The following is a 13,687-nucleotide window of genomic DNA, read 5'->3' on the forward strand; positions in this document are numbered from 1 at the left end:
GGCCTTTTGACGCAACTTTAACGTTAACATCGACACCACCATTTCTCTTCTCTTCCATCACCTCCGTGACCTTCATGCCTGCCGACCCATCCTTGACCATGTCCTTGGATGAAATCAAGAAACTCGCCGATGCAGAAGCCAGGGATCTGCATCCTGTACGCGAATTGCTGTTAATATGTTCAGAATACTGACCAGTATATTCAAGGTGAAAGTTACTGCCAAGAATCTGGAGAAGAAGCAAGCCCAATTGGACGAATTTCTATCGCTATTACCAAAAGCTGGACAGACCTGGGTCAGCGCTGTAAAAGGGCTACCCAAGTTGCAGGATCCCGTACGTCAGTCGCCTGTGGATTTGTTCATGATAATCAATATCAAATCCTTCCCAGGCGAGGACAACTAAAAGGAAGAGAGATCGCACTGTGGACCTGCATGCATGCATATCATAATATATGTGCCATTGCCGATGCTAACTCTCTTTCAGGTTCCGAGTCAGGAAATGTCAACGAAGAAAATGCGAACGTTGCCGGCTCTCATGGACACGACTCCCGCAGACACTCAAATGCTGATGGACTACTTCTACTACTGGGAACCTACTGCTTAGCGTTTCTGAACCTCTGGCTCTTTCGGTCCTGCAGCTTGCCTTCGTCGCTCTATTCCTGTTGTCCCATGAGTTTCGTATAAGTTTTTGCCTGTATAATCCACTGTTCATTGCAGAAGACTGTATAATGTACTTGTATTTTAAATAAATAAGTATTGGATGATAATTTTTTGGCTTTCACACGCGTAGTTGGTTCGCATCTGTCGACGATGACGTACCTTTGCTAGGTGCAGTGGCTGTGTAACCAGCTTTATTTGCATCCTCACCTCCTCATGCCTCCCCGCAAAGGGATCGTAAAATCAGGAAACGCTGGGAACTCTTCTAGACAGTCAGATAAACAAAGTGACCCAACAGACCGAGAGAAATCTCTGTTTCCTCCAGGATCAAAGTATCCTCTGAGTTTGCTACATGAAAGGTAATCTTCCTCTATAATCATTTAATTGAAAAGAGATATATGTGTATTCATTCAAATTTCAGGTGCCAAAAAAATGGATGGGAGAAGCCTATTGTCGAAACGGTAAAGTTTGAGCCCTCTGGCACTGCAGTTCTCAAATCGCTGACGCACCTTTTTTGATAGCGACAAATAGGCGCTGACTGGACATTCACAGTCATCTTGAGTCGAATAAACAAGAAGAACTCCGAGAAAGAGTCTGTTCGCCTAACCCCACATCCCCCATACGTGATGCCAAGCGCCCTTGAAGCCCGACATTGGGGCGCCACATACGCCTTGTACCGTGTTCGTCTACGGCTTAATCGATGCTTTGTTCCCTGATGAACTCGTTTCGTCAGTTTTGCAACGGTATTCAGCTCAACAGGGTATTACCAGAAGGACCACGGTCATATTGGATCCAACTTGCGGCAGAGCATAAAACCTCGCCAGAACATCTCAAATGGATGTATGACACTGATCCATTTGCCGCTCGTAAAATGGTGGAACAACGGCAAGCCAAAGCAGCAGAGAAACGTGCCGAGCCTAAGGCTAACCCAGACCCGCACCGAGAGCCTTCTCCTGGTTTCCAAAACTGGCCTGAAGTCAAGATGTCGAATGAGCTACGCAACCAGGTTGAGGATGCTGTCAAGCAGGTCTGCCGCTTCACTGGTTACGAAAACAGTTATTCAATGATTGATAGGGTTGGGCCTCACTTCCTGAAGGTGCCCAAGCCGCTGTGCCCAAGGACATACCGGAGGAAGAGATACAGGCGGCAACCCAGAAGCTGCAACTTCTGGGATTCACGCCCATCCAAGCTCGGAAGGCGGTCGATTTTGTCTCTGAACCTTCTGCCATTTCAGAGACTCTCCTGGCTTCTCAAGGTGTCCTAGAAGCATGCATCGAATACCTGGTTCTCCATGTACCAGAATGTGATCTTCCTGAGCGTTTTCTACCAGAAGTCAATTCCTCCAACTCTTTTATTACTTCAGTACATGTTGGAACTGACGATCTGAAAAACGCGATGGGTCATAGAGAAGGCGACCAAAGAGGCTGGTTGGCCTGTTCACATTGTTCGGGAATGTCTCTCTGATCCGAGCTTGATAAATTCCTGGGATCTTCTTGTTGCTACTTTGTGCAAGAGACTTATTGGCGAAGATGTCACTAGTTTAGTCGACGAAAACAAGGCATTATCACCATTCGAGATCAATCCGGAAGACGTCGAGGGTCTCGGTGGCCATGTCGACGAGCACCAGCTCATCCTACCTCTCTTTACTGCACCGATTCAGCTGTGCATACTATACTCCGCGAAAAGATTTCCTCGACAAGGTATTTGTTACATTTCGACTAATCGGCGACAGTTCACCTCTTGTAGATTACATGCCGATGTACCTGACGTCCTCCAAAGTCCCTGCGTATGTTCGCCTTCATATGCTATCCCAACTCTTACGGTCGAACGAACTGCTCGATGCTGGCGGAGGCTTCTGCGTAACGGCTTTGTCAATTCTGGATGAAGAATGGGCCAAGATAGAAACCAACGGGCCACCCAGTATATCTACGGTTTTCCGGCATTTCTCTCCACGCTCAGAAGTCGCCTCGAATCTGGAACTAGAGGAGGTGCCCCTCGCACAGGCTACCGGTCGAAGAAGAGGCAATCTTTATTCTCAAGACCGGAGGACCGCCCAGCAAATCAAAGAAGAATACGAAAGTCTGCGGAGGACGAAGAAAGCACAGTATGAAGACATCATGGCTGTTCGACAAAAATTGCCGGCTTTTGCCTCTAAAAATGAGTTCCTCAAAAAGCTGGAAGATAATCGTGTCGTCGTTGTAGTGGGAGAAACAGGTTAGGTACAGCCTCCATCTTTTTATTATTCTCTCTAATAATTCATCTCCAAGGCTGTGGAAAGACGACGCAACGTAGGTTAAGGATGGTCAGTTCATAGCTATAAGCTGACTTTGACTAGTGCCGCAGTTCATTTTGGATTCTCTCATCGACTCCAACCGGGGAAAGACGGCGTCTATTGTCGTTACCCAACCCAGACGTATATCTGCAATCGGCGTAGCATCTCGTGTATCTAATGAGCGGCTTGACGACGATTCAGTAGGATATGCTATCCGTGGCGAAAGTACTAGAAAGCAGGTGACCAAACTCTTGTTCTGTACCACTGGTGTGGTTCTTCGACGCCTCAGCTCCGGCGACAAGCTGAAAGACGTTTCGCATATCATTGTGGACGAGGTACGATGCAATTACTTTCGTTTTGTTTTGTCTCGCACCCAGACGTAGTAATCAGGTACACGAACGATCAGTTGACGGCGACTTCTTACTTCTGGAATTGAAGGAACTCTTGACGGAAAATCAAACTCTTAAGGTCGTTCTCATGTCTGCTACCATCAACCACGAGACTTTTATTACGTACTTTGGTGGTGCACCCTTATTGACCATCCCGGGGTTTACGCACCCAGTAACCGATCTGTGAGTCTTTATTTACATCCAAATCGTTTGTCTTTATGGAATGATTAACAGGTACTTGGAGGACGTTATTTCATTGATAGACTATCGACCACCAGCGGTCAAGCCCACGCAAAAGGAGAGTCGAGAAGAACAGGAGGCTGTCCGTGTCGGGTACACATCCAGTGGATTGAGTCACGAATGCGTTACTGCCCTACAGAATTTTACGCGGGCCAACGCCATCGATTATAAGGTGGGACGCTACGGAGAGGAAGCGCATTTTACTTATTCTCCATTTCTAGATGGTTGCGGCAGTGGTCAAGCACATCATCACCACATCGCAGACTCGTGGGGGTATCCTCATTTTCCTTCCAGGTGTACAAGAGATTCGACAGTGTATAGACATGATAGAGGGTGTATTACCTTCAAGTGTTCCCGCCGATATTATGCCTCTCCATGCAAATCTTTCAAGTGAGGAGCAACGCCGTGTATTCGTGAAGACAACCAAGTGGAAGATCATAGCTGCCACCAACGTTGCGGAGGTCAGTCGTCTCCGAGCATTATACTGTGTAGACTTACTGAATGAATACTTCCGCAGACATCTATCACTATTGACGACGTGATATACGTTCTAGACTCAGGAAAGGTCAAGCAGACACAGTACGACGGAGAGTCAGGTATTTCTCGTTTGGTGGAGACATGGGTTACGCTGGCAGAGTCAAGGCAACGTCGGGGTCGCGCCGGTCGAACCCAGCCAGGTATATGCTATAAGCTGTACACCAGGAAGCAGGAATCGAAAATGGACAAGTTCGTTGTACCCGAGATCTTACGTGTTCCACTCGAAAATATTTCGCTCGCCGTCAAAGTCACAAGGGAGGACGAAGATGTCAGAGTATGTGTCTTTCCCCTGTCTACTAAACATGGGACTCTCATATCATTTTTTCAAAGCATTTCCTAGGCAAGGCAATCTCTCCTCCTGACGTCAGTTCGATGGATACAGCTTGGGCGACATTGGAGAACCTAGGAGCCGTGGACAGACAAGGAAGACTGACAGCGCTAGGGCGGCATCTTGTGTGTTTATCTGTCCCTATTTTGGCCTTTGCTGACAGTCCTTAGTCGCTACTTCCGGTAGACTTACGATTAGCCAAAGTAAGTTGTTTGCCTCTTCTCACGCGAAGCTCTTCCACTGACACCCCATCTAGATGCTTGTCCTAGGCACGATCTTTCGGTGCCTCGGACCCGTACTCACCATTGTGGCATGTTTATCTTCAAAACCACTGTTTGTTAGTCCGCTAGAGAAACGAAAAGAAGCATCACAGTATGTTTTGGGGCAGTGAATGCATTTCAAAGTGTAGCTAACTTTGATATCAGGGCTCGCGCGCGTTTTTGCGAAGGTACTAGTGATCTTCTGGCAGATGTTAAAGCCTATGATGAGTGTATGCGGCTTCAGGCTGAAAGAAGATCATCTGGCGAAATTCGTCGATTTTGTGAAGAGGTGTGTAACCGTTGTCCTCCAACTCAATCGTAACTACATTCTTCTTCAGAATTTCATCTCAGCGAGCACCGTTCGTGAGATATCCAACCTCCGAACCGACTTTCTTTCCTCACTGATATCTATCGGTTTTATCCCTCTGCATTCCAAATCATCGTCACCATCCATCAATACCAACAGTGAAAACACTAATCTCCTCAAGGCCGTCATTTTAGGCGGCCTGTGGCCCAGAGTTGCTCGTGTCAACTTACCTCTGTCGGCAAGGAAGTACGATAAGGTCCAAGGTGGAACGTTTCAGAGAGAAAACAAAGCCAAGGAGTTCAAGATTTATGATCTCAGGAACGAAAGGGTGTTTCTACATCCTGCTAGTGTTCTTTTCGACTTTTCAGCATGGAGGTCGCAATACGTGGTGTTCTTTACAAAGGTCAAGACCAGTAAAATCTTCCTGAGAGACGCGACAGAGGTACAAAAATCGTTAAAAACCGCGAGTTGGCGCCAACTAAAAAATCACTCCAGGTCCCTTTATATGCGATGCTTTTGTTCGGCGGAACCGTGTCAGTCAATCAAATTGCAGGAGGAATAAGCATCGATGGAAAGGAAGGCGTGATAAAGCTCAAAGGATGGCCACGAATAGGCATACTTGTTAACCACTTGCGGCAAGTTCCTTCAATGAAAGTTGTCACACGCAGTATACTGACTCAAGTTGTAGCCGTCTCCTTGATGCACAACTGCTGGGTAGCATCGAAGAAAGTACGATTGTGGCACAAGGTCCTAACAATCCTGTCATTGATGCAATGCTGGCGCTGTTGACACATGACGGTCTAACGGAGTGATGCGACGTCGTCTAGATTAATACTAATGTACATGTTACTCCAATAGCGAGTATGCAGACGACGTTACGTATATACGTGTGTAGGGTGATGTGTAGAATGCATCGTGTTTTGCCTGAGATCTGAGAGACATAAGGATGAGGGGCCCTGGAGTGCGATAACCTTCATAAAACCCGAAATAAAAACAATAATATATCAGCGCCTGCGCGGTTGGAGATGTGCAGCGATCAACATGACTGCCGCATTACTTTGGCTTCTCCACCCGATGGTATTCAAAGACCCTAGATCCCACTCAATAAAGGGGGAGGTGGTGCTACTGTGGTGCTGTCAGTACCTAGTGACCAAGTAAAACAAACAAGAGTACTCACGTTCGCGGACGAGAGCATACGTGCGAAGCGGTGGGTGATGAAGACGGTTTTAAAGTCCTGGCAGTCCCAGGAAGAGAAACAGTCGAGGGTGACTGAAGCCTCAGAGTTGGATGGGCTATTCTGACAAAAGCGCCGCCTACGGGCATGATAGGAAATCGACAAGCGAAGACTTCGGTATACTTAAGTATTTTGACTCGTCGGGCAGGTCTCAGATAATCGGTTAAACGCATCCGAGAGGGGTGTCCGTGTCGGCCTCCATATGACTCAGGAATAGAAAAGCTTAGAAAGCTGCACGAAGATCGTGATTTAAACATTTAACCGAGACAACACGGAACAGGCTGTGAAAGATCATCGAAAGATCGAGGATCATGAAGATCGTTCGTACGCGATTGCTGAAATAATTATATTTGTATGCTCCTTCCAAGCTCCTTCCGTGGATTTCTACTTGACCTTGGCACTTTACCTGAGCGAGATCTTCCGGTTTTCGCTCGAACAAGTTATCACGATAGTATGGTATGTGGATGCGCGTGACTATGAAATACATCGTTGCATTATTAATCGTTACTGCTCTATCCTGACGGTCACCCTAATATGCCCTGAATCTGAAAATGCTGATCTGAGTGCCCGCAAACAAAAAGAAAAAAGATAAAACGTACAAAATTATAAAATAATGCATTTGTAATTTTAAAACCTTTGCTACGGGGGGGCGCCCGTTGTCCAGCTCTCGCTCGCCGCTCTACGTTTAGGAGTAGGACGTCTCCCGTAGCCAAGGGAGGCTTGTGCCTGCGCGTTGGCCTCTGTGCGTTCAATACTCCGGGTGGACTCCGGCATCGCAACTGCGGTGGAGTCAACACTGCTTGAACTACTGGTGCTACCGCCTTCAGACTGCGGTAGCGCTCTGATATAAATCTTAGCGCCCGTAGGAGGGGTAGCGAAATAGGGATACTGATAGGGTTGGGTGCGCGGTGCTGGTGTAGGATTCGATGGTTTTCGTGTTGTTTTAAAAGAAAAATATGAAGTTGCTGTGGGTGGTGAGCCCGCAGACGAAGCGGGTGAAGACATTACACTGCGAGCCTGAGAAACGACGAAATGGAGGGCGTCCAGCGGACTCAGGTGGTGGAGGTGTGTCAAGGATGTCAGATGCAGTTTGCTGCCTGCAACGCTGCCATGAAGTAGACAGGCTAGACGCCCGAACAGGTTTAGGACGTTCGACAGAATCTATGAAGTTATGAGTCAAGAGGATTATCGAGCAAGGCAGGTGGATAGACTTACCAAGTGAAGTTCTTTCTTCATTAGTTCGTTTCTTGCCTCCCAAAGGATTCCTCATCTTTGGCAAGCGAGGCGACAACAGGGACGAACGGCGAGTTGAAGAGTCAGACTCGGCTGAGCCATCTCCGCTTTCTGCAACGCCAGAAGACCGCGCCAGAATAAGTTTAATAGGAACCTGGGGGGAAACGAGTGTCGAAGACGATGACCGAGGACTAGAGTCAGATTGAGATGGTAAATTCTCGTCGGACTCATGCTTTATTTCCTCAGTAGGGACTGAAAACCGTCTAGAGTTACCGGACCTGATCTGAGAGTCCAAGAAAGAAACATGTCGGGTGGCAGTACTGTCTGGAGTGGACGGCTCCGAGATGAGGGCTGCTCGACTGCGGGAACGAAGAATGGATGCTTGCCGACGTGAAGATGGCAGAGAAGGGGGTGCAGAACGTCGGCGAGCTTTACGCGAGGCCGCTTTCGTTAATTCGGGAACGGCAGGCTTTGCATTGGGTACAAGCCATATAAACCATATAGCAGCTACGCTCTATATCCGAGTTAGAAGCTGATTAACATTAACAAAGGAGCTATCTACGTACCACTCCGAGGCCAATAGAGCCGAGTGCACCCGCGATGAAGGTAACGAAAAAGGACCGGGAAGGTGAGGAGGTGGTCATAATAGGCATGTCGTTGTCGTTTCGTTCGAATAGATAAATGAATCAAGAGACTAGGATAAGAAAACAGGAAAAGAATCAAGCATTATCTCTCCGGAGTCCGGGATGTCAAAGACAGGTCGGACGTCGTCGCGATCGAAGGAAGGAAAGGGGGCCTTAACCGAGCGCAAGTAAAAGGAACAGTCGGTATTTAAAAGTCAGGCAGTGGCACGACTCGTAGTGGGACGACGATGCATGGACGTTCGAAAGAGTCGAAAGAGGTGGCGAGAACGCTGGGCCATTCAATTTGTATTCTCACGGACAATCCTCAATTGGGTATTCCAGATGAGACCACTTTTTTTGTTCACGTCACCGCTCTGACTCATCTTCTTCAGTGCCGTCATTGCCATGTGCCAAGTACGCGTCGCGTTAATTTCAATTCAATTTACTTTTACAAATTCGTTTTGGATTATGTACACTACTTAGACAGCAAGCTTGGATGGGTTAACCCCGACAGCTAGACTCAGTCAGCAATGCAATTCTCAGGAGTAGCAGAGCGGAAAGCGTACTGATTGTTCCAATAATGCCTATGAATTCATCAGCGGGCGGAATTGTGAAGAGTACAAAATATTCACCTTCCGGCCAGTCATCTTGGATGGACAAAACACTAGAGAATGATAGTTAGGTACCATTCTGGTGACAACTTTCTGAATGGCACACACCTGATAATGGCATTGCTTCCATTGCTGTTAGCCGTGGCGTAGTCTGGATCCTGGGCGTCCATAATGCGAGTATTGGTGTTTTGGTTGTAAGGGGTCGACATGGCGATGATGTTGGTCCAGGGGTCAGTGAAAAACAGCTCTCCAGTGTGCACAATTGGCGAAGAAATGTCCGAAGTCTGGTGGACGGCAATATTCATATGATTGGCGCCATCTGAGGTATACCCGGGGAAAATAGTCTAGGAGCACATGAGCGCTAGCATGGTCGCGGCCTTGAAGGGCGCACCTGGAATTCAGCAACGCCGTTTGATGCCGTAGTGAAAGCTCCACGAAGGAAATTACCGTATTCTCCCAGAGCGTTGGCTGCAATTTCAAAAAGTTGATCAGCCTGGATCGGGCGCGCTCGAGCGGGCCAGCTCACGAGACCAGAGTTCAACCATTGCATTGGAGAAAGGCTCGCAGGTAGTCACATCCATAACGGTGATATCGAGCGTGAATGCGATGCCACTGCCAGTCGTGGTCAGCGAAGTCATTTATTTCTTAGGAAGAAGCATACACTTGTCCATCAGTAACGTCCTGGCGTACAGGCTGAATATTATTGTTAGCAGTTGTATTCAGAAGGGCGAACCAGACTGTCATACAGGGTTGGCGACGTAGTCAGCTGATATCTACTAGTCAGTGCACTTCAGTTAGTACATGAAGGATGCTTACTTCGAGCAACATCGGGGGACAAGACACAAGCCTGCAAGAAGAATTATAAACAGAAGCAACCCGTACAGCACGGGATTACAAACGTTAGATGAAGCGCTCGATCTTGACGTAGGTAGTGCTGCACACTGACCGATCAGAAGACCGACAGAGAGCACAGCGAGGGAGATGAAAGATGTGAACTGCATGTTTTAGTGACTCGAGGACTTTTTGTTCAGGGACTGGGGTTGGGGTGCGATTCAGTGAAGTGGGCTTCTTTAATACTTTTCAGGACCGCCAAATCAGCTCCACGGCGCCAGCAAGACTATGACAAGACGATATTAATAGCGACACGGTCGTTGAAGTCGGCATAATCACGGCAGAAAAAGAGATGCCTGTAAAACTGTATTACCACTGGAACCCCAAGATTTTGCTCAGTCATTGACATCTTCGCTGCATATGCCGCGATCCTTCAACGTCAACAATCCGAAAATATCCTGAGATGCAGCCGTAAATTATCCATCACGATCCCGTGAGCATACAGATGTAGACTGGCGGCACTTTCGCCGAATTAGCGTGTCGGTTGATTTGCCTTAACAAGAAAGATCGTCATTCCTTCGTGTACATCGCGTTTCCTGTAGAGGTTCATGAAACGTGTTGGCATGTTGTGTTAGGCGAAAACCACGGTAAAATGACAGCAAGCATCTTTTCCAGAGTTGGGCCCTGGGCGCCAGAAGGCACGTCGCGATCGACCCAGTACACAGTCGTGAAATCGAAATACAGATCAGGCACCGCTGTGAATGTTTATGGCCTTCACGACTCGTTCCGTCACAGATGTCGTGCAAAGAGGGATATTTTTCATCTTCCCTAGACGTTAGAGAGCGTTCGGCAGAGACAAATGACCACATCATCGTTCTCTCCCATACTCACCTGGCCTCAACTATATTCCTTGGAGTGTAGACCTCTTCTACATAACTGGCGATGCTGCCGTCAACGAAGAAGATGAAGGGCATCCTTTCACCCTCGTGTTTCCGCCTTGACGGCATAGACCGCCTTCTCCTCGAGGTGGAGCTCCGCTAGTAAGCCTTGACGGTCCGGTCGTTGCAGCACCAATACAGTACCACCGTATGGCACATCCTATCATGACTAACAGCCAGTCCAAGTGGACACTATTGAATCAGACATGTTGCATATCAGAAGCACCGCACGCAGAAAAGTAGCCCGTAGGGAGCCTGAATACCGAAATAGTCGTAGTAACATACAAGCTGCCCCTCCGGAGGTTTCCCTAATCACGATGGGATTAGTAGCTCAACGGATACAAATTTTTACGTTCTAGGGCAGATGTCGATGGTGTCCTTGTGAAAATTCTGCCATTTAAAACCAGCAATGAAGGAACTTAGTGAGCACAGGAATATCGGTGGCAGGTTCCTCCTCGTCCAGATCGCTGATTACCTCGTTCGCGAGCCCACCTTTTTGTTCTAGGGTCCAAGGATAAGAGTCCTGAGAACCAAAAGACTACTTGCAGCATCGTATTGCCGTCAGCTGAACTGTCCAACAACCCAGAATCAACTATCATCAAGAAGAGAGAGGGCCCAGGTAGTAGGTACGCATGCGTGTTAAATGATTGAAAGCTTCTGTCAGTCATGTCGCCTTCCATATGAATCTATAAGGTTTTACGACTTCGCGAGTAGGTATATGAGAGATAAGGACAAATTTTTACTTACAGTCTTTGGAGACGTAATCGGGAAGACCGGTCATGATGTATGATGATCAAGTGGCTCACTCGCACATGTATGACTGCTTCCCCACCGTGCGGTGATAGAGATTCTTTAACTTTACGGTCCGGCCTTTCCGAGAGGCGAGTGTCATGTCATCGGTAAAAGGACCTACTTCATGAGACATCGTCTCTATCGGCTGCCAGCAGGAAAGACTCTTGTCAAAGTATCTCCGTATTGAGAGGCTCGACCTCGGATCACTGCTTGTAGTCCCATTGAAGGACATGTGATATGAGGATCTACAAGGTTGCGTTTAAATTTGATTAGACCTTCAAAACGACCTAGGAGGACAAAGACAAACAGTGCCTGCCAACTGTTGGTAGCTCTACTGAATGCTCAAGCCAGATACTGACTACATTTCTTCTTGCAGCTCACTGATGAGTGTCATGGTGGCATGCTTTCCATTTTCTTTTTCACCCGAAGATCTTCCCATAGAAACGGCGGGTGGCTTGGCTTTCAGCAGACAGCATTCACCGCATGTGTAGGATTCAATGAGTCCATCTGGAAGTCCAGCTGCTCATTGGGGCTGGCCAGGACTAGTCCTGGTGGGAAACTACTGATGGAACTGGCACAGGGTGGTCATTGGATGGTCCGGCGTCTTCTTGTAGAAAACCGTCAATTAAAAAAGTACTATGGTGTGATGGAGTAAAAGCCTCGCTCAGGCCTCGACGTTACCCTTGCTGTCAACATTCTCCCAAAACTTCTCTGTCTTATCCCTTTTGGTAATGATGCCGACGATGTCGAAAGGATCAAAAAGAGTCAAAAGGAAATGTCTCTTGTCCTCGTATCCTGGACCTTCAATCTCTGTAACTCCGTCTCGTGCGAGGTATATCTTGTTGTTAACGGGTAGGAAACGTGAAGGATGGAATGTGTTCAGAAGGACCGTGTTCGAGAACATGAACATCGCTTCAAATACCCAGAAGTAAAACTCGCGCTTTAGCAGCGGACTAATGTGGATGATGTCGGAGCGAACATTTAAGCTGGCGGCTTCAAAGTACTCCACGGTACGGTATATGGTACGGACCGTGATGAGCGTGCAGCTGATGTAAAGAACAATGAGAACCGTGCGCAAGTTATTTGGAAGCGTTCCCGTCTTGTAGCATCTGTAGTGATATCGCGCAGTGACGGCGACGAAACTACACATGGACGCAATCTGGAGTAACAGCGCGGCCTTCAGTAGATTCTTTCCCAAATTGATTTCGCTTTGAGAAAGAGATGAATTGGCGACGCGTGGGGTACCAACCCCGGTAAGCACTCCAATAATGAGGTCGATCCCAACGAAAGTTGACACGACACGCCCGGGATGAAGTGGGGAGTTGTACGGGACGTAGTACAAGATCCTTCCCAAAAGAAAGTAATTCGCTCCCTCATACACAGGGCTGGAGACATATGGGATCAGAAACAAGGCGAACTGGGGAAGCAGCCGAAACCAACGTACGCGGCAATCAGGAATAAAACAGTACTAGCAATAAAAACGCCAAGGTTGTCATAGTTGTAAGCTCCGATTTCCCGAGCCACGAACGCCCCTACAAAGAGAGTCGCAGCCCAAGGAAGTAGACCACCAACTTTCCAGCAATGATACTTACTAAATGGATTGTATGAGAGCAGAACAGTCGGACAAAAAGTACAACTCACAAGCACTGATAGGCATGAACTATTCCAGAGATACCGAATAGTACCGCAAATGCGATGGGGGCGCCTTTATTAGGCGCATAGTACCAGTAACTACCCTCGGCTAAGAGATGGTCAGAACACTTCAATCAGAATAACAGAACGTTGTACCGTAGCCGTCGGGCGATGTGCTGTTGCTAGACATGCTTGATAGTAAAGATGAGGTGGGGGCAGATATTGCGATGCTTGGCTGCTGCTAGTGTATTTAAACTTATGAAGAAAGCTGCGGAGCTGTATGAAAAAATCGAATTGGAGTAAAGTCAGATGTTTATCAGGGTTCTGAAAAGCATGGATTCGCTTACTCCTGTTGCTGCACCACCGCGATCGAGAAGCTGATTTGAGGATTTTCTTTGACACTATCCACAACGCTTGTAGCACGGTCTTTCGTAGTTAATGTCAAGGTAGTTGGAGCATTATGGAGACGGAAAGCCAGGAGGTAGCCATCTGCCACCAAGTAGGGACTGCACCGCCTTGCTGAGCCAAGACAGGCGACGGGGAAGGAAGAAAAAAAATCTATGTACAGTCTGGCTCCTCGAGGCCGATTCAATATGCCACTATATGGCTAGCCTTGTTTCCTTTTGTTGGGATTTGCAACTTCAAGCTCATGCTAGAAGATTCCCGAAGCTTCGGCTTACTCATTTGTCACGATACTTAGATATATTTAGTTACTTTGGTAGAATATTCTAGATACTTTTCGTAGTATATAAGGAGCTCATTAGGAGCTCTAGTAGCAAAATAATTTAGTATTATACCTACTGCAA

At 47.6% G+C, this 13,687-nt stretch overlaps 5 protein-coding genes across 5 annotated transcripts; 1 reads left to right on the forward strand and 4 right to left on the reverse strand.

Moving 5' to 3' along the window:
- On the reverse strand, positions 1-760 carry EV420DRAFT_1514415 (uncharacterized protein). The gene is made up of 2 exons (XM_060471816.1): positions 387-760; positions 1-331 (listed from the first exon to the last, which is right to left on the reverse strand). The coding sequence occupies exons 1-2, from the start codon at positions 437-439 to the stop codon at positions 115-117; spliced, it is 270 nt and encodes an 89-aa protein (XP_060336498.1). The 5' UTR covers positions 440-760; the 3' UTR covers positions 1-114.
- A 110-nt stretch (positions 761-870) lies between these two features.
- EV420DRAFT_1719634 (P-loop containing nucleoside triphosphate hydrolase protein) lies at positions 871-5,914 on the forward strand (the record flags this gene model as incomplete). Its single annotated transcript, XM_060479740.1, has 20 exons — positions 871-1,013; positions 1,076-1,115; positions 1,176-1,334; positions 1,388-1,681; positions 1,729-2,053; positions 2,076-2,354; positions 2,401-2,868; positions 2,922-2,942; positions 2,990-3,261; positions 3,317-3,498; positions 3,550-3,727; positions 3,777-4,016; positions 4,073-4,366; positions 4,423-4,545; positions 4,591-4,623; positions 4,677-4,792; positions 4,846-4,969; positions 5,019-5,429; positions 5,483-5,622; positions 5,676-5,914. 20 exons carry the CDS (start codon positions 871-873, stop codon positions 5,797-5,799), a joined length of 3,966 nt encoding a protein of 1,321 aa, XP_060336499.1. The 3' UTR covers positions 5,800-5,914.
- Positions 5,915-6,546: 632 nt separating this feature from the next.
- Positions 6,547-8,383, reverse strand: EV420DRAFT_1514427 (uncharacterized protein). The gene is made up of 5 exons (XM_060471817.1): positions 8,021-8,383; positions 7,437-7,968; positions 7,230-7,382; positions 6,821-7,186; positions 6,547-6,766 (listed from the first exon to the last, which is right to left on the reverse strand). Exons 1-4 carry the CDS (start codon positions 8,105-8,107, stop codon positions 6,861-6,863), a joined length of 1,098 nt encoding a protein of 365 aa, XP_060336500.1. The 5' UTR covers positions 8,108-8,383; the 3' UTR covers positions 6,547-6,766; positions 6,821-6,860.
- Positions 8,384-8,479: 96 nt separating this feature from the next.
- Positions 8,480-10,034, reverse strand: EV420DRAFT_959910 (aromatic compound dioxygenase). Its single transcript, XM_060484157.1, has 10 exons — positions 9,588-10,034; positions 9,505-9,535; positions 9,435-9,454; positions 9,350-9,381; positions 9,215-9,300; positions 9,080-9,156; positions 8,797-9,032; positions 8,710-8,741; positions 8,644-8,661; positions 8,480-8,591 (listed from the first exon to the last, which is right to left on the reverse strand). Exons 1-10 carry the CDS (start codon positions 9,687-9,689, stop codon positions 8,557-8,559), a joined length of 669 nt encoding a protein of 222 aa, XP_060336501.1. The 5' UTR covers positions 9,690-10,034; the 3' UTR covers positions 8,480-8,556.
- Positions 10,035-11,913: 1,879 nt separating this feature from the next.
- Positions 11,914-13,071, reverse strand: EV420DRAFT_1637588 (RTA1 like protein-domain-containing protein; the record flags this gene model as incomplete). Its single annotated transcript, XM_060476728.1, has 4 exons — positions 11,914-12,634; positions 12,694-12,840; positions 12,891-12,990; positions 13,038-13,071. The coding sequence occupies 4 exons, from the start codon at positions 13,069-13,071 to the stop codon at positions 11,914-11,916; spliced, it is 1,002 nt and encodes a 333-aa protein (XP_060336502.1).
- Between the last annotated feature and the right edge of the window lie 616 nt (positions 13,072-13,687).

Source organism: Desarmillaria tabescens, assembly GCF_030435595.1.
Source record: "Desarmillaria tabescens strain CCBAS 213 chromosome Unknown EV420scaffold_5, whole genome shotgun sequence".
In the NCBI taxonomy this organism is placed as follows: domain Eukaryota; kingdom Fungi; phylum Basidiomycota; class Agaricomycetes; order Agaricales; family Physalacriaceae; genus Desarmillaria; species Desarmillaria tabescens.